This window comes from Schistocerca piceifrons, chromosome X (genome assembly GCF_021461385.2).
Source record: "Schistocerca piceifrons isolate TAMUIC-IGC-003096 chromosome X, iqSchPice1.1, whole genome shotgun sequence".
In the NCBI taxonomy this organism is placed as follows: Eukaryota; Metazoa; Arthropoda; class Insecta; order Orthoptera; family Acrididae; genus Schistocerca; species Schistocerca piceifrons.
In genome coordinates, this window is record NC_060149.1 from 354,716,663 (window position 1) to 354,740,602 (window position 23,940).

Sequence of the window (23,940 nt, forward strand, 5' to 3'; positions counted from 1 at the left end):
CACACTACAAACTGTTTATCCCCTTTTAAAGCCAATAACATCCTATTATGATAATTTCTTTACTCAGATTTTGGTTTCAATTCCTTCATATTTATTCTCTAATTCTGTATTTTGCGACAGTATCATTTAACTACAAAGTTTAGGTGTGTATTTACACACATCTATTTCAATGTTACTTCTTGTTGGAAAGCTGATGACAGGTGACAAAATGTAAGTTGATTCAAGCACTGGGAAGAATTTTTGGTAGAACACGAAAAGTGGCAGCATACAGTTCACAACTGCCGTATTATGTACTAGTATCTTGGGTTAAGTCCCAAATTTGACATTGTGGAATGAAGAAACAATTTTGATGATGATCTGTCAACCAGATGGCAAATTGATGGGCTTTTTCTTTCAGCTTTCTACAGCAAGCAAGTTACGATAATACTAGGTCTCACTATTTTTCCCTCCCTTTAATTTTCACTCTTATTTCGAACAACACGTACCTAACATGCACAAACTTGACATATATTTTACAACAGAGTGGAGGACAAGTGTACTTATTGTCAGCTGATCAGAAATCACATCAGTAGATTCTGAGATATGGAAGTTTACCAACAAATACATTTCAAGCAATGGAAAGTTGATTACAACTCAGATACTGAAGCAACAACAGATTCTATTAAAGAAGTGGCTACACATGCCTCAAGTAACATCAACATTTTTCTTAAGTAGGTTCTCCAATACTCATATCACACACAACCTCTAAACCTCAGGAGATTTCACTTATTAAGTACTGTTATTTGGTCTATGGAAAACCAGCAGAGGTCGGTAAAGACAAGATGAACTAACAGTGAATAACAGTTCTGAGGGGATGCCGATAAGTAATGACTCCAAATTTTTTATTCTGTTTTCAACAATGGTTGAGGTATTCCATCTGATGCATATTACTCCATTGACTTTTCCACTTCACTGACGCAAGGTGCAACCTTCTGCCACTAGTGGGCTCCAAACTGTAGTGTGTAATGTGGCAGTGTGTAACATAATTAAGTTGGTGTGTGAGAGCCCTTAAGGAAACTGAAAGCACAAATCTGAAGAGTTTGTCCACACACGGAGCACCTTCTCCTTCAGCATGACAACACCAGAGCACATATAAGTGCTGTGACATCTGCAACAATGCAATGCCTCGGGTTCACTGTTGTCGTTTCCGAAACTTAAACAACACATTCACATACTTCACTTTGGTAGCGATGAAGGGGTAGAACCAGAGGTGAGGTTGTAACTCTGTCAACAAAATCAAACATTCTACAGTGACGGTACCAACAAACTGGTCTCTTGTTGGGAGCAATATGTTCATTGTCAGGGTGATTATGTTGAGAATTAAATATGTAGACATAAATAAAGTTATAGAATGTTAATAGACTTTGTTTTATTTAGAAAGATTTAAGAGTTTTGACTAACAAAATTCTGTAGCATAACTTTTCAGTATTCCCTCATACGAAGCCCAATGGGAAGTCTGTGAGTGGTAATATTTTTGAAACTTTCCAATGAAGCTGTTGGAGTGTACATTTATAAGGTCATATTGTAATATTCCAGGGTTATTGGTTTGAATGAAAACTGTGTGTCAGAATACAGATCTAACAAATACTTAGCTGAATCAGTAGGAGATGATGCCACTGAGAAAATTTGGGATGGCATAGCAGTGTGTTAACTGTACAAACCAAAATAGTTAAGGAATTCATTTTATAAAAACACTTCACTAAGTACCTGTAACAGCTACCAGTATGAGAAATTCTCTCTGAAGCCATTCTTCCCAAGAACACTTATACTGTTTTGTTGCAAATCGGCTTAATTTACAGTGTGATCCATGACTCATTTTATTTACTCGTGTACTGGTCATTTTGCGTTTTATTGTTGCACACAGGCATTATTTATAAACTAAGTGTGGTTTGCTTATGTTGGCAAATTGCAAGACTAATAATACTTATCTTGCACAATTTAACTTGCACAGATAGAAAATTCTATAAAAAGTATGGAAACAATTAACAGTGTTAGTTACATTTTACCTAACTGTTCCACAGGTGTGATCTATTTCATATCTGAACAGTACAGGGAAGCTGGTAAATGCCAAATGACTGACTAGAAGACAAAACAGTCACTGTCCATTACAAACATGTACTGTTGAAATTGTAAACAGCTTCAAAATAAGGCACCATATTTTCTTATGATACTACACACTCATCACAAGCTGTTATTAAACCAAGTCACCACTATAACAAATTTACCTGGTTAATTAACTCAAGCATATACACAAACCTATACAAAAAAAATCAGCCACTGCAGATTTTAAATGTTGCTATATTATCTTGGCTTGAGATGAATGAACTCATGTTTCACACTAAGCTCACGGAATGTACCACACTAAATCTGACGTTGGTGATCTGAATGTTTTGATATTACAAGTCAGATGTGCCTACAGTACATCCGAGTAAGTTACGTATAAATTATCTTTTGTTAATTCCTTGTTCACATCTGTATCATAAGGCACATTTAACAATGGAAAGCATTAACTTTGATGCAATTACACACAGCAATTTCATGGCAAGAAATGAATGTCAGTATCACAACATTATGCATGCTAACCATGTTTGTCTTATCCCAGAAATGCTACAGCAAGCAGCCTACATTCCCTCAATGCATGCAGAAGTGAGTGTGAGTGTGTGTGTGTGTGTGTGTGTGTGTGTGTGTGCGCTCTCTCTCTCTCTCTCTCTCTCTCTCTCTCTCTCTCTCTCTCTCTCTCTCTCTCTCTCTCTCTCCCCCCCTCCCCCTCTCGCCACCCACCCACACACAGACAGACAGACAGACAGACAGACACACACCTGAGCGTGCTGATGAAGCAATATATCATTGTTAGGTATTTACTATGTTCAACTCCTGCAGCACAAAGTTAAGTACTGTTTATTGGCAGTTATACCAAATTAAATAATAATTTATGGTGAGTGCATCACAAAAAGGGCATGAGTGATTTAAGTTGTGGGTGTCTTATAGAATATGATCTCCAATTACTGTACCTGCCTAAGTACTAATACCGCTGTTACATTTATCATTTAGAAATTTGTATACCAATAATAAAATTAATAATAATAATAATAATAATAATAATAATGATTATTATTAGATTTCACTTGTGTCTCTTTCCCTCAGCAATCTATTCATTTCCACTCATCTCTGAAGAACCAATGACTTGGCTAAACTTGCCACGAAACTTTACAAATTGGCAAGACATGCGACAACATGCACATTCGAAAGACATGCAGAATTTCAAACAATATGCAGTCCACATGCACAAAACACCCATGCACAACATGTATTTTCACGGCATTGTCTCTTCGTCGTATATTTTTCTGAAGAACCATACTACTAATATATTCTCTGTGCTACATCAGTCCAGTAATGATGCAATCATCAACTTTGTCTGCATATTACATTTAAAATACCATCTTAATCCGTATCTTGTTGAGAGATGCAGCATTAGTGATACCTCTCACATAGATTTTGCACACAGACATGTACAAAATATATTCCTTGAATTTGCAATCATGAGGGTATGAACTCGGGGAAAAGGGCGGGGGGGGGGGGGGGGGCGGCATTATTTAAATTCCATGATGTTCAGTACCAACAAACTGACTTGTTTTGCCTACTCACTCTACAATGTACGTTAAGTTTGCACATATGGAGCTACACATCACTAAACTCAAAAGAAACGAAAATTTCTGTTACAGAGTACTGAACTGCTTACAAGATGACTTTTTTGGGGGTACATGCCAATTCTTAACAGACAGGTATTAGCAAACAGAAGCTGCAGAATTTATGCAATGCCCCACAAAAAATTGTGAGAATCTACTGAATTACTTTCACAATTCTCAAGCCCGAAGCAATGTCATGTTTTCATCAAATGTTAGTCACTGGGGGTGGGGGGGGGGGGTGGGGGGGGGTACAATATAGTAACCACACAAACTACAAAATGTTTCCTATTGACTAAAGTAAAATAAGCAGTAATTAATTGCACTTTACAGAATGTGGTTATAACATGGAAGTGATCTTTCAACCTGAGTTTAACTGCACACCTATCAAAGACTAATTATCAGAAGATAAACATTGGTAAGTACGTCTTGAGCACCTACCTCATTTTAAACAATTTTTAAAATGTTTTAATGATAAATTCAGTAATTTTATAGAAAAACGAGTACAGCATAAAATACCATTTGCACCAACAAATGTTTTCATATTGCACAGGCTCATTAAAACTCAGGTCATGTCACTAAATGCTCAAAAAAGCATTATTTCTAAGTCTATGCAAAAAAAAGTTTGTTTGAACACCACCTTAAATATCAATGTAGTCAAAGAAAATCACATATTTGGCATAAAATAAATTAGAAATGCTACATAGCAAATTCTTGTAAGTAACTGTCCTGGAAACTGCAAAAACATCACATCAGAAGGTCTACCAAATATAAGTGTAAATGCAACATGTTTAGAATAAATGGACTAGAAAATGACGCCAACACTATAAACTGCTTCATGACAATATCACATCAATAGCTCTTACAGTTATACATGAAACATTACACTTATTACATTAACTTATTAGAAGACACTGTCATGACATTGTTTTCTATTTAAGTCATGTAATTTTGTACAAAATTCAGTAACTGTTCTCGATGAGCAGTGGGCACCTGAAATTTCATTTTCCACTTTGAAAGGATGATTGTACTCTTCTGTAGTTTTATACAAAACATGGAAAAACTTTAATCTGACCTGCACTCTCCTGTCCCTATCACACTGTTGAGATGACTCACAGTTGTCACTAAGATATTAGTTTCACCACATTTCACTAGCCCCACAAAATTTGCACCATCTTGTGCGTTTCACATATCTTCTCAACCCATAAGCCCACAACAAATTCTGGAATTTTTACTCTTGGGAATGGTGTCATCGTCCACCTGAAAAAGGTTCAGCAATTTAAGATTCTAGGATTTTTACAGTCCCATGCTGAGCAGGAGAAATTACTATAAGACTATAGCAATCTTATTAAATCCGCAGTGGTAACGGTTAAGTATGGAGTCAATAATGTATATTTCTTTATGTTCTGTCTTTCTTTGTCTATTCTATAGACAGTGAATGTGGCAGCACATCACACTTCCAAGCAAGTACATACCCAAAGTATTTTAAATATCTGAGACAGGGAAAATTCATGAATACACCTAACCCAGACAAAAAATGATCACTAGTAAATAATTTATAGCTAACCAAGTGTGTGTGTGTGTGTGTGTGTGTGTGTGTGTGTGTGTGTGTGTGTGTGTGTGTGTGGTTTTTTAAGAACATTTGCAAGTGCACAAGTTGCATGCATACATGTCTCTTGGGAAGCCAGTAACAGACTACTGAGAATGGTAAAAAAAAAACATAGAAATGAATAATTAGCCAAATATAATATACTGTACGACTCATTTAAAAGGATGAGGGGTGTGTGTGCATTATATATTTGGATTAAACATGACACAATTTTAATGCAAGTCAGGGTACCCAGCTACACAGCAACATGAGACCTAAACAAAAAAACTAATTAACACAGAACACAAACATGATGCAAAGAATGTGAGTTAGGACCACCACTCACTCACCTAGTAAAGCTCACACTCACAGTTGGACACTGCCAACAAAATGCTTATGAGATGTACAGAGCTTTTTGAAGTAAAATTTATTTACATGGAGATGGCAGAGAAAGAGAAAATCAGAACAAAGGTTATAATGATGTAACTGAGATGACTATTTCATCAACAACTATGGGTTGTAAGAGATGAAGAGTACATTCTGGGGAAAAAGGCACTGCATTTGATAACAAAATTAAATTCCAGAACTGTTCAATAGTTCCTTCATGTTCTCTCTGCCAGTTTTCTACAACTTTTTCACACTCCAAAACATCATGCTTTTTGTTTGATGTAATTATAGGCACTGCCTCAGTTTTTTTTTTTTTTGGCTTTGAGTAAGCTCTGCTTGTCTACAGAACTAGCCTCAGAAGACCTGACTCTTGTTGTTCCCTGTTGAGCTCAACATTATTTCATTTAACATAATGACTTTAAAAAGAAATTTTGCAACAAATTTTTCAGTAACCTGTGATGTTTATATGATGATATTATTACTATTTTAGTGTTTACTCACATGCTATTGCACACTCACTGAACAAGTATGATCACTTTATGACTTCACAGCAGGTATTTATATTGCCCGCAACTTTTCTGATTGTGTACAAGTTCCTTAGCATGACTTGAATGCTCTGTTTAACTGACAAAGAAAATTTCTATATTCCCAGCACACAAACATCAGTATCAACAAAACTATCATAACTATTAATAATGTTGATCAAAGTTGTAAAAGTAAATGTATACAAGGGAAGACCCAAACTGTGTGCCGACTATGCACAATGACAGATCATTTCAGGAAATCAGTTTGTGAAAATTTCACACCCATGAAGAAAATTCATTTCACCAGTTGGAGAGGTTGTGGTAAAGTGAGTAATGAAATATGTTCTGTTAGTACTCACACGGTTAAGCTGCCTCCTAGTGAGTTGGCAAGTTGAATTATACAACAAATCCAAAACAATTTAACACTGAGTCAAAGAAAACAATTTTGTTGTTGCTGTCAATTATAAATGAGGACCAGGCAAAAGGATGAGGAAGCAGGCATGCACAATTTCGGTATGATGAAATGTATTTCTCATTATTGATGTCAGGCCAATGTAAAATAAAAAGAAACAAAAGCAAATTTATGTATTATGACTTTATTTACATCAGTGTATCATCATTTTTGTCCCAACTGTTTCAGGAAATCTGCTCCTGAGAAGACAGTCAAATAGCTCTAACTAAAAATCACTCACAGTCCTGATCCTTTTAGTTACATTAAAAGTCTGACGAGCATTTCTTAATGCAACATATGATTATTTAGGTGGTACATTTACCACATCATCTCTTTATGATTCAAGAGATTTTGACAATTGTGCTTCTGTAGACATTATGTAGAAGAACATGAAAACTCAAATAGCTCCCATGAACTTCAAAGGAACATTCATAACAGACTTTATATGGGTATCTATACATGCATGAACAGGACACAAACAGTTGATTAAAGCAAAAACATAGCACTGGAACACCTCAAACTTAATGGTTGTGGCATCTACTATTCATCATCGTCATCATCATCATCATCATCCAAAAATTACCTTTTTAATAACAAAGTTTATGCTGTATTAATTAATCACAAAATAGAATTTAAGTGATTGTGAAATGTTGTTATGAACTCCATGTTATACCATTCATGTTATCCTGCATGATGATATTACAAGAAGCGTGCTCAAATTTGAATGTAAAAATATAAATGTTAAAACAATTTTTACACATGCTCTGTGCAGTCAAATTTTAATGTTTCAAATATGCCACTGTTATGAAATAATCTACATGTTTTATTATCACAGTAACTGATATTACACTTCACGTTTTATCCCTTGCTGCCAGATATCTCCTCAAATCTTACATCATCATGTACAAACGGCAAAAAATTAGCTGCACCTCTCTTTCTGCGAAATATCATCATCCTTTTATCACAACTGCATATTAAGTATCAGATTTCAAAAGTGTTCATAGCTGTTATGAAGAATTCTACAAATTTCTGCCCTTCACAGTAGATTCCAATGACACCTTGAAGAAGGTGATACTTATAATGTATATGAAATACAAGGAAGTCTTAAGTACTCAACAAAATTTCATGATGGTACTTCATGAAATAAAATGTAAATGTAAGTACAACATCATCTTAAGTGCTGTATTATGGTAAGTGCATTTTGTACTTATGGTCAAAGGTTAAGACATTATAAGTAAATCATCATGCTGAAACTGTTGTCTACAGCTACTTATTGGGATGGATCAAATTTTGGAGTCTGAAAAATCATGACAATTCATTTTAAGTCACTCAACTTTTCACAAAGAAACGTAACCAAGATGAAAAATTTGATGACAGAAAGAAAATGCTGTCAATTATTGACATTACAAAAGAAGAAACTGAACAAACACTACAATAGCAACAACACTTTTTCTTTCTTATCCTAAACAAGATTTGTCAGGCTGTACATGATTTTAATGGGAAAAATAGGATACCTTGTTTCTTTTCTGACTAAAACCAAGAGATACGGTAACAGCAAGGAAAAGTAACCCATAGTTCAAAGGCAACTAATTCACATGCATTAAATTACGCAATGTAGAAGAAAAATTTTATGTTCAGAAAATATTCAGAGAGTGAAGATCAAAGAACACTCTTCTCTGTACAAGACTGCCACTTCATAAGAAAGTCTTTCTATTGTTGATAAGACAGATTTCATAAGTGATTTCATTGCATCCATTAGGTTAACACAATACACTGGCAGTATCAAAATTAAATACATCGTAAGTACATATTACAATACAACAATGTCACAAATCAAATAAGTAAAATGACAAAAAATCTCTATTCTGAAAACAGACTCAAATTACACACTTTTTTAAAAAAATCATTTAGAATTTAGTCTTTTCCACCTGTGAAAAATGGAATGATCAAAGTTCAGGAAACAATTTCTGTCCCCAATGACACCTTAAAAATTTGATAACAACAGTACAAAACAAACTGACAGATACATGACAATAACCACTGTAGTATGAAGTTCCAAGCATAAAAAAGGCAAATGTAGCTCTCAGAAAAAGGCAAATGTAGCTCTCAGAAGAAGCCAAATGGTATGATAATGACACAGAAGTCCAAGCAAAGCACACATAAAGGGTTCCAAAACAGTGAAAAGTTCTGATTTTATTGGTAAGTTAATAAACATTTCTGACTCGTGTTCATTGTGATGGAAATCTCACAATATTAAGTTCAACTACAACATCTGTCTGTGAATCTGTCCTGTGAACTACAGATGGGTAACAAGATGAGGAAATGTGTAGATAAATAATACACAATTTCCAAAAAAGGCTGAAGTATTATGGTTTCTGGCAATTGTTCACATTATCTTGAATCCCTCATACACAGCCCAACAAAAGGCTGATGATATGAAAAATAAATTACACTCTATGATGATACACACACAAGAACAAAATTCTGTTGTGGAAAATTGATGATAAAAATTTAGTTCCAAGACTCTCATTAAAATGACTTAAAATGAGACAGAGTACACATATATTGTGTAGAAAACTGCTACATACTAAAGTAATAACTTCTTCAGTTGTTGTTGTATGAGGTGTAACTCAGTAGGCCTATTTCAGAAAAAAATAACCAACTTCTTGAAAGATGGAATGTACCAAATCAAACTGCCACTTTAAGTAACATGGTAGAAAACACACACACACACACACACACACACACACACACACACACACACACACACACACACACACACACAACTTGAAATGATTTCAAAGTCATCAAATGAAGTCTTAGTACACCGACCTTAAAAAAAAATTACTTTCAATGTAAAATGCAAATTTATCCGATGGCACACACCTACGAATGTATGGTAAGTGTGAAACAATGAACGGATGGATGAACAACAAATGTCTAATCAAAATATGCAAGGTCTGTCCCCTATAAAAATGAGGAGTAAGTACGACTTTATCACAAAGTTTTCATAAATCATCTCCAATTACAACAATCACTGTTCCACTGAATCTGCCTAATGCAAACTGACAAGAATATACTAAAGAAAAGCATACAAAATACCCTCAGTTTATGACAGATAAAAATTTAAATGACCTCACACATGAAATCACTTACTTTCGAAAGTATCTGGCCAACAAACTCATAAAATATAATCACAGTTCTTCATGTACAAGTTAGTAAAGCTGTTTCGCTATACTTCCTGAAGCTATACCGACTGTCTATCAACCACAAAAAGACATACATGCCTGAAAATAAGTCGAAGACAGGCACAATGTTATAATATATACAACAGAATTGACGAGATTATAACTGAGCTGTACTATAATTCCACCAGTAACTGCCCATCTCTTTGTACACATACATGCAGCAATATTTCTTTCTTGCACATAGTGCTACATTACAGAAGAATAATTTCAGTCCACCCAATGACATCAGTTTTGGGGATTCTGCAGCTTAATCATGTGCAGGCACACTGTGGATGAGCTACATCACGTCCACAAAGAATTCACAAGGGTTGCCCATAGCGATACGAAAAGACTGCCTACTACCAGAGAGGTCCTGAGCGTGCTGGAGGGGATGACGATGTTGGGAAGGTGGTGGTCCTGCTGTGGAAGCCGTGGCCACAGAGCGCTCTGAGCCACTGGAACGTGAGCGAGACCCTCCGGATCGACGACCTTTACCACCGCCGCCCTCGCCCTCGCTGCCGCCAGAGCTGCCCGCTGACTTTCCAGTTCCCCCGACGCCACTGCTGCCTCCTCCTCCACCTCCTCCTCCTCCTCCCCCTACAGCTGCTTCACCTCCACTGCCTTCCTTGCATGCAGCTTCCGAATCGTTGCTGCTACCACCTATGGACATAGAATGGCATTTACTAAGGTTATTATAATAAAAGTGAAAAGTAATAAATATTGTGCCATTTTAATAATAAAGAAATAAGGTTTGTTAGTGATCACACCAAAATAAGGATTGACAGTCTATGTTAGTTTTTTCCTATTACCCCACTGTTGCATAAACCTCCACAGAGCACACAGTAAGAATCTCATCTTTTTTCCAAAACGGGCATCAATAAATGCAGTTACGGTTAACAGATGTTTGTGATTATGAAAAAATAGCAAACACTTTGAATTTCACAACTTAATGGAACATGTTACCATATAATCAGTTACACCATCGTAACTGCAGTTACCTTCAGATGTCTTCAGAAACCGAAATGTGAATATGAAGTTCTGACCAGCAACTACTGAAATATTTTTGAAACTTTAACATCACATCAAGACCATTATACTCAACCACAAAGAATCCAGTAGGAAACCATTCGCATCCTCTTTAAAGAAACCATCCCACCACCATTCAATTGAATAGTTCACAGAAAATATTTAAATCTATGGCCAGATAGGAGAGGAGCGAGGGGGGAGGAGCGAGGAGCGAGGGGGGAGGGGGGTGGAGCGAGGGGGGAGGGGGGTGGAGCGAGGGGGGAGGGGTGTGGAGCGAGGGGGGAGGGGTGTGGAGCGAGGGGGGAGGGGTGTGGAGCGAGGGGGGAGGGGTGTGGAGCGAGGGGGGAGGGGTGTGAAGCGAGGGGGGAGGGGTGTGGAGCGAGGGGGGAGGGGTGTGGAGCGAGGGGGGAGGGGGGTGGAGCGAGGGGGGAGGGGTGTGGAGCGAGGGGGGAGGGGGGTGGAGCGAAGGGGGAGGGGGGTGGAGCGAGGGGGGAGGGGGTGGAGCGAGGGGGGAGGGGGGGTGGAGCGAGGGGGGAGGGGGTGGAGCGAGGGGGGAGGGGGGTGGAGCGAGGGGGGGAGGGGGTGGAGCGAGGGGGGAGGGGGTGGAGCGAGGGGGGAGGGGGGTGGAGCGAGGGGGGAGGGGGGGTGGAGCGAGGGGGAGGGGGGTGGAGCGAGGAGGAGGGGGGTGGAGCGAGGATGAGGGGGGTGGAGCGAGGAGGAGGGGGGTGGAGCGAGGAGGAGGGGGGTGGAGCGAGGAGGAGGGGGGTGGAGCGAGGAGGAGGGGGGTGGAGCGAGGGGGGGAGGGGGGTGGAGCGAGGGGGGAGGGGGGTGGAGCGAGGGGGAGGGGGGTGGAGCGAGGAGGGAGGGGGGTGGAGCGAGGAGGGAGGGGGGTGGAGCGAGGAGGGAGGGGGGTGGGGCGAGGAGGGAGGGGGGTGGAGCGAGGAGGGAGGGGGGTGGAGCGAGGAGGGAGGGGGGTGGAGCGAGGAGGGAGGGGGGTGGAGCGAGGAGGGAGGGGGGTGGAGCGAGGAGGGAGGGGGGTGGAGCGAGGAGGGAGGGGGGTGGAGCGAGGGGGGAGGGGGGTGGAGCGAGGAGGAGGGGGGCTGGAGCGAGGGGGGTGGAGCGAGGGGGGAGGGGGGTGGAGCGAGGGGGGAGGGGGGTGGAGCGAGGGGGGTGGAGCGAGGGGCGTGGAGCGAGGGGCGTGGAGCGAGGGGGGAGGGGGGGTGGAGCGAGGGGGGAGGGGGGGTGGAGCGAGGAGGGTGGAGCGAGGGGGGAGGGGGGGTGGAGCGAGGGGGGAGGGGGGTGGAGCGAGGGGGGAGGAGCGAGGTTGGAGGGGGGGTTGGAGGGGGGGTGGAGCGAGGGGGGAGGAACGAGGTGGGAGGGGGGAGGAGCGAGGTGGGAGGGGGGAGGAGCGAGGTAGGAGGGGGGAGGAGCGTGGTGGGAGGGGGGAGGAGCGAGGTGGGAGGGGGGAGGAGCGAGGTGGGAGGGGGGGAGGAGCGAGGGGGAGGGGGGAGGAGCGAGGGGGAGGAGCAAGGGGGGAGGGGGGAGGAGCAGGGGGGGAGGGGGAGGAGCAAGGGGGGAGGGGGAGGAGCAAGGGGGGGAGGGGGAGGAGCAAGGGGGGAGGGGGAGGAGCAAGGGGGGAGGGGGAGGAGCAAGGGGGGAGGGGGAGGAGCAAGGGGGAGGAGCAAGGGGGAGGAGCAAAGGGGAGGGGGAGGATCTGAGGGGTAGGGAGAGAATCTGAGGGGGAGGGGGAGGATCTGAGGGGTAGGGGGAGAATCTGAGGGGTAGGGGGAGAATCTGAGGGAGAGTGGGTAGGAGCTAAGGGGGAGGGCGCAGGAGCTAAGGGGGAGGGCGCAGGAGCTAAGGGGGAGGGCGCAGGAGCTAAGGGGGAGGGCGGAGGAGCTAAGGGGGAGGGCGGAGGAGCTAAGGGGGAGGGCGGAGGAGCTAAGGGGGAGGGGCGGAGGAGCTAAGGGGGAGGGCGGAGGAGCTAAGGGGGAGGGCGGAGGAGCTAAGGGGGAGGGCGGAGGAGCTAAGGGGGAGGGCGGAGGAGCTAAGGGGGAGGGCGGAGGAGCTAAGGGGGAGGGCGGAGGAGCTAAGGGGGAGGGCGGAGGAGCTAAGGGGGAGGGCGGAGGAGCTAAGGGGGAGGGCGGAGGAGCTAAGGGGGAGGGCGGAGGAGCTAAGGGGGGAGGGCGGAGGAGCTAAGGGGGAGGGCGGAGGAGCTAAGGGGGAGGGCGGAGGAGCTAAGGGGGAGGGCGGAGGAGCTAAGGGGGAGGGCGGAGGAGCTAAGGGGGAGGCGGAGGAGCTAAGGGGGAGGGGGAGGAGCTAAGGGGGAGGGGGAGGAGCTAAGGGGGAGGGGGAGGAGCTAAGGGGGAGGGGGAGGAGCTAAGGGGGAGCGGGAGGAGCTAAGGGGGAGGAGGGAGGAACTAAGGGGGAGGAGGGAGGAACTAAGGGGGAGGGGGGAGCAGCTAAGGGGGAGGGGGAGGAGCTAAGGGGGAGGGGGGAGGAGCTAAGGGGGAGGGGGGAGGAGCTAAGGGGGAGGGGGGAGGAGCTAAGGGGGAGGGGGGAGGAGCTAAGGGGGAGGGGGGGAGGAGCTAAGGGGGAGGGGGGAGGAGCTAAGGGGGAGGGGGGAGGAGCTAAGGGGGAGGGGGAGGAGCTAAGGGGGAGGGGGAGGAGCTAAGGGGGAGGGGGAGGAGCTAAGGGGGAGGGGGGAGGGGGAGGAGCTAAGGGGGAGGAGCTAAGGGGGAGGGGGGAGGGGGAGGAGCTAAGGGGGAGGGGGGGGAGGGGGAGGAGCTAAGGGGGAGGAGCTAAGGGGGAGGGGGGAGGGGGAGGAGCTAAGGGGGAGGGGAGGAGCTAAGGGGGAGGGGGGAGGAGCTAAGGGGGAGGGGGGAGGGGCTAAGGGGGAGGGGGGATGGGTTAAGGGGGGAGGGGGGAGGAGCTAAGGGGGAGGGGGGAGGAGCTAAGGGGGAGGGGGCAGGAGCTAAGGGGGAGGGGGCAGGAGCTAAGGGGGAGGGGGCAGGAGCTAAGGGGGAGGGGGCAGGGGCTAAGGGGGAGGGGGCAGGGCTAAGGGGGAGGGGGCAGGGGCTAAGGGGGAGGGGGGCAGGGGCTAAGGGGGAGGGGGCAGGAGCTAAGGGGGAGGGGGCAGGAGCTAAGGGGGAGGGGGGCAGGAGCTAAGGGGGAGGGGGGAGGGGCTAAGGGGGAGGGGGGAGGGGCTAAGGGGGAGGGGGGAGGGGCTAAAGGGGAGGGGGGGAGGAGCTAAGGGGGAGGGGGGAGTAGCTAAGGGGAGGGGGAGGAACTAAGGGGAGGAGGGAGGAGCTAAGGGGGAGGGGGGAGGAGCTAGGTTGGTTGGTTGGTTTTTGGGGAAGGAGACCAGACAGCGTGGTCATCGGTCTCATCGGATTAGGGAAGGATGGGGAAGGAAGTCGGCCGTGCCCTTTCAGAGGAACCATCCCGGCATTTGCCTGGAGTGATTTAGGGAAATCACGGAAAACCTAAATCAGGATGGCCGGACGCGGGATTGAACCGTCGTCCTCCCGAATGCGAGTCCAGTGCCAAACCACTGCGCCACCTCGCTCGGTGAGGAGCTATGGGGGAGGGGGAGGAGCTATGGGGGAGGGGGAGGAGCTAAGGGGGAGGGGGAGGAGCTGCGGGGGGGAGGGAGGAGAGAGGGAGGGAGGGGGGAGAGAGGGAGGGAGCGGGGAGAGAGGGAGGGAGGGAGGGAGGGAGGGTGCGGGCGGGGGGAGCGGGCGGGGGGAGAGAGGGAGGGAGCGGGGGGGGGAGAGAGGGAGGGAGCGGGGGGGGGGGAGAGAGGGAGGGAGCGGGGGGGGGGAGAGGGAGGGAGCGGGGGGGAGAGGGACGGAGCGGGGGGGAGAGGGACGGAGCGGGGGGGGGAGAGAGGGAGGTCGCGGGGGGGGAGAGAGGGAGGGAGCGGGGGGGGAGAGAGGGAGGGAGCGGGGGGGGGGAGAGAGGGAGGGAGCGGGGGGGGGAGAGAGGGAGGGAGCGGGGGGGGGAGAGAGGGAGGGAGCGGGGGGGGAGAGAGGGAGGGAGCGGGGGGGGGAGAGAGAGGGAGGGAGCGGGGGGGGGGGAGAGAGGGAGGGAGCGGGGGGGGGAGAGAGGGAGGGAGCGGGGGGGGGAGAGAGGGAGGGAGCGGGGGGGGGGAGAGAGGGAGGGAGCGGGCGGGGAGAGTGGGAGCGGGGAGAGTGGGAGCGGGGAGAGTGGGAGCGGGGAGAGTGGGAGCGGGGAGAGTGGGAGCGGGGAGAGTGGGAGCGGGGAGAGTGGGAGCGGGGAGAGTGGGAGCGGGGAGAGTGGGAGCGGGGAGAGTGGGAGCGGGGAGAGTGGGAGCGGGGAGAGTGGGAGCGGGGAGAGTGGGAGCGGGGAGAGTGGGAGCGGGGAGAGTGGGAGCGGGGAGAGTGGGAGCGGGGAGAGTGGGAGCGGGGAGAGTGGGAGCGGGGAGAGTGGGAGCGGGGAGAGTGGGAGCGGGGAGAGTGGGAGCGGGGAGAGTGGGAGCGGGGAGAGTGGGAGCGGGGAGAGTGGGAGCGGGGAGAGTGGGAGCGGGGAGAGTGGGAGCGGGGAGAGTGGGAGCGGGGAGAGTGGGAGCGGGGAGAGTGGGAGCGGGGAGAGTGGGAGCGGGGAGAGTGGGAGCGGGGAGAGTGGGAGCGGGGAGAGTGGGAGCGGGGAGAGTGGGAGCGGGGAGAGTGGGAGCGGGGAGAGTGGGAGCGGGGAGAGTGGGAGCGGGGAGAGTGGGAGCGGGGAGAGAGGGAGCGGGGAGAGAGGGAGCGGGGAGAGAGGGAGCGGGGAGAGAGGGAGCGAGGAGAGAGGGAGCGAGGAGAGAGGGAGCGAGGAGAGAGGGAGCGAGGAGAGAGGGAGCGAGGGGAGAGGGAGCGAGGGGAGAGGGAGCGAGGGGAGAGGGAGCGAGGGGAGAGGTAGCGAGGAGAGAGGGAGCGAGGAGAGAGGGAGCGAGGAGAGAGGGAGCGAGGAGAGAGGGAGCGAGGAGAGAGGGAGCGAGGAGAGAGGGAGCGAGGAGAGAGGGAGCGAGGAGAGAGGGAGCGAGGAGAGAGGGAGCGAGGAGAGAGGGAGCGAGGAGAGAGGGAGCGAGGAGAGAGGGAGAGAAAAATCACAAGGTGCAACATCGGGGGATTTGGGAGGGTGTGGAACTGGTTCAAACTTCATGATTCGCAGAGCCCCTCCAGTTGGATACGAGTTGTGTGGATGAGTGTTTTCATGTTGCAAGATTAAGGGTTCCAGGCTGCCTCTTACCATGACAAACTCTATGTCAGAGGTGTTTTAGAGTGTCAATGTACTGAGAAGAATTTTCCAGTGCCCTTCGTACCAGATAATCGGTCACATAAAATAAGCGAGCATCCCAAAACACAGTGAAAGATTTTTTGTGGACAGCTGTATTTTGAACTTCTTTACCTGAGAAGAAGCGCCCAGTCTTTTTTCTTCTCGGTCACAATTTTGGACCCATGACTTGTCCCCCGTCACAATATTTAATAATAGGAGAGTCTTGTGCTTCATCATGGTAGTGCTACATAAGCTGCTCAGAGCATTACAATTGACAACAGTTGTTTCTGTCTTTGAGACAGTGTGGCACCCACTGTACCCAGATTTCATGGAATCCTAATTGTTCAACAATGAAGTCGAAACATTCCTCGGCTATTGTAATATGGTTTGTGATACAGAGTGATTCACCAGTCATTTTGAATCAAATCATCAACAAATTTTCAATGTTTATCGCCTGTGGTACCAATTGGACGTACACTGCACATTTCAACAACAATTATGCATTTTCCAAGGCAACCACAAAATTTCATTACCCACTGATTTACAGTACATACATCAATGGCACTGTCGCCATGAACACCATTTAACTGAAGATGACTAACTAGGAGTAACTTTTGCAACAGTTAAATATTCACTAACATAATGCTGTTTAACTCTGAATAGACATAGCACTTGAACACATTTCCATACTTACGATACTCTAAGTACACTGGATGAACACAACACATTCAAACTGTGCATGCATACAGATGACAAAGTTACCTTCCACCTGGTGTGTTATCAGTCCTTTAAGCCAGTTTCCTCAAGTGTAAGTGCGTTACTTTTCAGCCTACCCTCATAAAACCCCAACTGGATACTTCTCAAACAGTGGTAAATCTTTCCTTTTATTCCTTTAGCAACTCGGCCATGGAAACACGGGCAAGAGAATTAGACTTCACTACCCACTTCACTACCAAAGAAATGAAGCAGCACTCCACCACACATCTGTGATTGAAGCAGAGGAGTGTAGACAGGAAACTGTACAGATTTTACCATTTGGCACACCACCAAAGCACAACCTTAGCTGTGAGAAAAGGAACATCTTCACAGAACGTATGTGAACAAGGAAATTCTGATACTGCAAGCAGATAAAGGCAAGGCTATTGTCATTCTGAACAGCACACAATGCCAAGACAAGATGAAAAAGGCTTGTTAAATGAACCCATTTACGAAGAACTAAGGCAGACTTCAAGACCAAGATAGTTCCAATGATGTAGATCTTAATCAAAGACTTGAGAATTAATACCGACACAGCCAAAGATTTGTGCCCAAAACTACAATTCAACCTAAAACTTATGGAGTACAAGAATATGTGAAGGCCACCATTTAAGACCAACACTAAATGACATCAACTCACTTACGTACAACTTGACAAAGGAAGCCTTGAAATTACAAAATCTTGTTGGCATAACAGATTGTTACATGAAGAACTTTATGTATGTTACAGAACACATAATGGGGAGAGAATTTTACTAACAGATCTGACAGTTAGCAATGATGTAAATTCCCTCTTTAGCTATATGCCAGCAGATGAAACTCTGCATCCTACAGGAGCCTATCCCACCAGACAATTGCAACCCGGTTCAGCTATGTTTGTCAACAAATTACTACAAATGTCAGAGAAAACATGAGTATACAGACAGCATAGCAATGGGTTATCTATCATCCCCATTAGCAGCTGATGCATTCATGGAGGCCTTTGAAGCAATGAAACTTAATTTTTCTCTGTTACACTTACACTGCTGGTTTAGATACGTAGATAACACAGTCGTCACATGACGAGTCAGAGCTACACAGGACTATATGAACAGCCTGCACAAGAAGATTCCTTTTTGTGCTTGAGGAAGAGAAACAGGATGCAATTCCATTCATAGATGTGGAAGTAAGGCACATCCGAACTTAAAATGTTGTGAACAACGTTCTTGATGAATGGTTATAACTCACACTGATAAGCAGAGCCAGAAGGCAGCTAGGATGCAGATAAATAGCAGCCAGCAGTGTGCTTACTTTATGTGACGGATTCCAGTAACTAAACAGGAGAGCATCTATGCTGAGATGGTGTTCAGCCCATTTTTTTACAGTACCCGTAAGATCCAGGATATGTTAGGGTCCACCAAAGACAAGGTAAATGCTCTACACACTGCACTGTGAATGTGGAGAAGTAGATACAAGTGAAACTGGCAGGCCAGTAGCGTACGCATTCAGAAGTTTGAGGGCTACATTCGACTCTGGCAGCACCACAAATCACCGACAGCTGAATACCAGAATGATTACTGCACAAAAATAAAATTTGTTGAGACTTGCATACTTTCTGAGCACCAAGAAGTGGTGAAGTACAAGATCAAGGAGGCCAGGAGGCCACTGAAATATTTTAAAAAAATCCTAACAACATGAATACATAACATGGCTATAGGCTTGTGCAACCTGGCTGCCACCCATCAGAATCTAACAGGCCACTTTAACAGCTTGAGATGGGGGTCACAATAGTCAGAAATTGCCATGGTGCAATTGATGTCCCACATGAGGAGCATACAACCCATTGCCCTTGATAGTTGCCAAATGACAAGAATGATTCCCTTCCACCACAGAAAACCAACTAAATAAAAGTTTCCTCACTCCTTCCCCTACAGCAAACCGAAATATCAACAGTTTTTAAATTATGACAATGTCATGTCCAGTAGAGCACCGTGACAAAATGCAAGTATTAAACCTACAACCACGAAATAATTTCTTCTCTTAGGTAGCATAATGAGCATCCCTCATTACAATGTATAAAATATGCATTCCTGGTTGATCGTAAGACAGTTTCTTAATGATGATTTAATGTTCCACTTATGTAGAAGTAATTAGAGATTAACTCAATGCAGGTCACGGACAAGGTCGGTGAAGATTATTGGCTCTGTTCTTTTAACATGAAACATTCCAGAATTTACCTGAAGAAATTTAAGGTAATTACAAATGATAAATCTGGCTGCTTGGATGGAAATCTGAACCCCACTTGTCTTGAATGCAAGTGTCATTTAACTACTACACAATTTTCCTCAGTCAACACTTGTTACAGCTATATAGTGCATATAACTGTACTATAGCATACACATGTACATGCGCAGATGACTAACAGGAACATAAAAATACAACCCCCCCCCCCCCCCCCCCCCACACCCAAGCACACAGTCCTCTTACCACACTTGCTATTAATCTATCCATGCGAGTAGTGAGCTTTAACTATGTACACATAATAATAACCAGTATTCAGTATATACAACCATCTGATTATCTGCTTCTCTGAAATTCACGTCACTCGTCACTGAATTACATGAGAGAGAGAGAGAGAGAGAGAGAGAGAGAGAGAGAGAGAGAGAGAGAGAAAGAGAGAGAGAGATTATTGTTCTCACTATTGGGCTGTGAATTTAGTTTAGTACATAATCTAAAAAGCAACTGTTGTACATACCCTATTTTCTTAGGAACCAAATTTGTGCCAATGGTCTTGTATACACTTGTTTTGTACTAGAGATAAAACTAATTTGGTCTTACCTGAGCCACTGTGTACACTGTCTTCTCTCGTGTATCCATACACAGATGGTTCATTGGTATAGTTGAATGGCATAGGTGCATATCCAGAGGCAGTGTGCGGGAGATAAGTACCCGAATAAGGCATATGGGAGCCACCCCATGAAGCAGGCATTGTATTTGGAGGTGGAAGTGGACCAACAGTATCATGGTCCAAAGATACGCAGTCTTCATGTATTTTCAATGACGACATGGCTGTTGGAAGCAGGAAAGAATAATTATGATAACTTATAAGGCACAAATTAATTAAATCATATACAATGAGATCTGGGGGCAATCATACTGCAGATGTGAGTCAATACATTCAGTAATCTACTGTCTACATTTTTGATGCTCTACTTTAAAAGTTCCATTGCCACATGACTTTTGCTGTTTCTCACTGGAGCTCTACACCAATTTCATGGTGATAGCACTAATATGACACGAAAATACAAGAGAAGGCTTTCACAGGTAAGTGTTACATTCAGCAGGAAAATCGGTTGTTCTTTAATTTTTACAACCAAACTATCAAAGAGGAACACAAACTACTCAAGTGTAAGACTTCGTGAAAATGTATTTATTAAATGCTCAATATAATAAATGTTTTAAGGCTTCTACATGAGCAACATTGTAGTACTGTGAGAAAAATAGATTTGGGGAGTCAAATATTTTGATATGTTGTAAGTGGTTGACTGTGAATAGCCAGTGTGTGGTAAAGTGAGAGATGATGCACAAAGTCGCAAATATTTCAAGGTGAAAATTAATCTTATGATACCACACATTAAAGGTGTACAAATATGATTAATAATGACATGGCAAATCTAAATTCCACATTAAACTTAAGTCTTTATCCTATGTATTATCTCAAATGGTAAGGAGAAATGTATGCAGCACATGAATGATATTCTCGAAGTAAAATTTGATCTTTCATGACATGAAGGTAAAAGCTACTTACTCACATGTATTGCACAACAAACATTAATTTTCACATAACTCATGAGAACAACAACAAAATAATGTTGATGGAGAAGTGGTGGTTAACTAAATTTCAAGACTATCAGGAATACCAACCTGTACAGACATCACCAAAAACATAGTAACATTGTTCTGAAAACGTAATCTTGTTAACAGTATGCCTTATGTATCCAGCTTTGAGCATTTGAGATGCATATTTACGAGCATCTCGTCTATCAATGAAACCCTCTACATGACTATGAAGCCAATCAACGACGTCACAACCTGAAACAAAAAATGTTTTCCTTACATTTGCAGTAAACAGATTTTATTGATTATGACAACATACAAATGAACACCAAATTCATAATTCCAATAATTGTTTCTCTCATGAATCCTGAAAAACTTTCTAATTAAATCTGTCTATTTTAGGAGCTGTTTGTAAATGTCACTACAGCAACTGGAAAATAATCCCCATTGAGTTCAAGGAATTTGGTGTAATGGGACATTATATCTTCTTTCAAAAAATTGTTTCCAATTTTGCTTCATATTCATTCACACCACATATGAGGTTTCGTTTGGCAGAATTTGCTTCCACACAGCCTGTTTCTTATAGTTAGGCTACTAAAAACGGTGAAATGGTACAAACGTGAGGAATAGAGTGAGTAGGGCACTAATATAAAAGTCTGCTTCATGCAATATTTTGACATCAGAGCAACCAATGTGTAAGCAAATACATTACCTTGCTGCTGGAGCATCAGTGAATCATTGTGATATCTTGTGAGTTTCAAATACACAGTTGCCTTAACCTTGCACATCTCACTCAATGACATACCAGATGTGTTCAATAGGACTGCAATTAGGCAAAACACACACACACACACACACACACACACACACACACACACACACACACACAAACAAACAAACAATTTTCACACTTTGAGCACCCAGTGGCAATGTTCTTGTGACTATGTTAATCCGTGTGCCATTTGATCATGATAGTCAATGCCAACCTATTGCTGACCCTTTAGGGCCCAGCAGACGACTCTGGCAGTGGCAGTTTTCCCCAAATTGAGGTATTTGTGGTGCACTCTTGACATGGCATCTGAAAACCACAGTGTCTCCTCAGCTTCAGATTGAGTGTCTCCTGTGTTGGGCACTTAACGGCCTGAATGTGAACACATACATTGATATCGTGTATCTTGACATCCCTATGAGCAACTGTGTCACATAGACAGCCAGTACAAGAGCTGATGTTATGCCAGAATGTGACATTCCATTCTTAGTGATGATTGGGAGTCCACCTTCCTCTCCCTCAAAAGACCACTGCCCCCCCCCCCAAAAAAAAAAAAAAAAAAAAAAAAAAAAAAAAAAAAAAAAAAAAATCCATCTCTAATTCAGTTATGATGGCACATCCCACACCATATGAATTTATCTATGAGGTTCATTCAAATGAAACCTGGTCAGAACATCTACCTCTGACTTACACGTAAGGCGGCACCACTGTGGCTACACCCCGAAGTGCAGGTAGCCACACAAGTTATCGTCCAATATCGAACATGCAGGTGCGTAAGCCGGAACGAGGAGTGATTCGATTTTTGGTGGCGGAGGGAGTTGGATGCCTTGAAATGTATCGACGGATGAAGGCTGTGTATGGTGAGTACAGTCCGATTCCTTCAAGTGTTGTGGAATGTCGCAAACGATTCCTCGAGGGGCGAGAGTCACTGGAAGACGATGATGGTCTTGGAGACATGCATCGTGTCATCACACACGAAATGGTTGTGGAAGTGAATGCTTTAGTCTTTGACAACCACAGAATCACCATGGATGAGATCCATCGGTTACTAGGTATTAGCGTGTGCACGTCCACACCATAATGCATCAACACTTGAAGTTTTGAAAAATCTGTGCGCAGTGGGTTTCCCACCAACTGACCGCCGAGCAGTGCAATACTCGAATTGCACTGTATTTGAGTCATCTGCAACATTATCAGGAGGAGGAATACAGCTTTCTGTCGGATTCTGTCGCAGGTGACGAAACACAAGTGTCCCAATTTTGAACCGGAAAGCAAGTGTCCAAGCAAACAGTGGTAACATGCAACTTCACCACCCGCAAAGAAATCAAAGGCTGTGCACACCAGTTCTGGGAAGGTCATGATGTACTCCTTTTTTGACCACAAGGACCCACTGCTTGTCAAGTTCCTGGAAAGGGGAACCACCATCAATGCCCAGCGTTATCAAGCCAGTTTACAGAACCTTAGACAAGCAATCAAGTCAAAACACCAAGGCATGTTGAGCAATGGCATTATCCTCCTGCATGATAATGCTCGCCCACACACGGCCAATGCGGTGAAGACGACAGTGCAGCAGTTTTAGTGGGAAACTGCTGGAGCATCCACTGTACAGACCTGACATTTCACCGAGTGACTTTCATGTGTTTGGGCCTCTAAAACAAGCTATTCACGGACATCGATTCACAATGGATGATGAAGTGTGTGACTGGGTCCAGGCCTGGATCCGACGGCAGCCTACTAGCTTCGTCAAGGATGGAATCGACTGGCTAGTGTCACATTGGGATAAATGTGCCAACAGTTTTCGCAGTTTTTTTTTTAGAATGTGTGTAGTGTATAACTACATTTTTGAGTTAATAAAATCATTACCGTTACTTTACACTAGTGACCAGGTTTAATTTGAATGCCCCTAGTAATACTGAATAGGCAAAGGACACTGACTGACTGGGTGACGAGGTTCACAAACATGACAGTCATTAGACTGATGAAATGTACAGCTGTAGTCTGGGAATATAAAGCACTAACACATCTGTGATTAATTTGAGGAACTATAATCGCACCATATGTATGAACACAATCTTTCAAAAACAGCACATCCTACATATTTTCTGGCCACATGTCACCAGTCAAGCTGAAATATTGCATACAACATGAAGCTGTTGGAGCCTTGAGATGGAGCACCAATATTGGTAACATCTGTAGAGAGAGATTACCAACAGTGAAGCTAATTGAACAACCCTCCATTTTTAAGCTGTCAAAACCAGGATACAGGTAATGTGTCAAATACCTAGACAATGTCCAGTTGTTCATTTCTAGCGGTTACAAGAAGAAGTGAAATTACCACCAGTAATGTCAGCATAAGAAGAAATAGTCTGGGAAATGCACTTGAAGATCAGTCTTTGT

The 23,940-nt window shown here is 44.8% G+C and overlaps 1 protein-coding gene across 3 annotated transcripts in view; it reads right to left on the minus strand.

Moving 5' to 3' along the window:
- Window positions 1-4,530: 4,530 nt before the first annotated feature.
- Window positions 4,531-23,940, minus strand: part of LOC124721666 (segment polarity protein dishevelled homolog DVL-3) — a 137,774-nt gene continuing 118,364 nt past the window's right edge. For 2 of the 3 annotated variants that reach the window (XM_047246740.1, XM_047246738.1), the window contains 3 exons: window positions 20,862-21,029; window positions 19,776-20,006; window positions 6,802-10,559 (listed from right to left, as the gene is read on the minus strand). In XM_047246740.1, the coding sequence (XP_047102696.1) occupies window positions 10,198-10,559; window positions 19,776-20,006; window positions 20,862-21,029 (761 nt within the window). In that variant the 3' untranslated portion in view covers window positions 6,802-10,197. Of the gene's footprint in view, window positions 4,983-6,801; window positions 10,560-19,775; window positions 20,007-20,861; window positions 21,030-23,940 lie in introns of those variants that run through there. The other variant, XM_047246739.1, reaches the window with a different exon arrangement.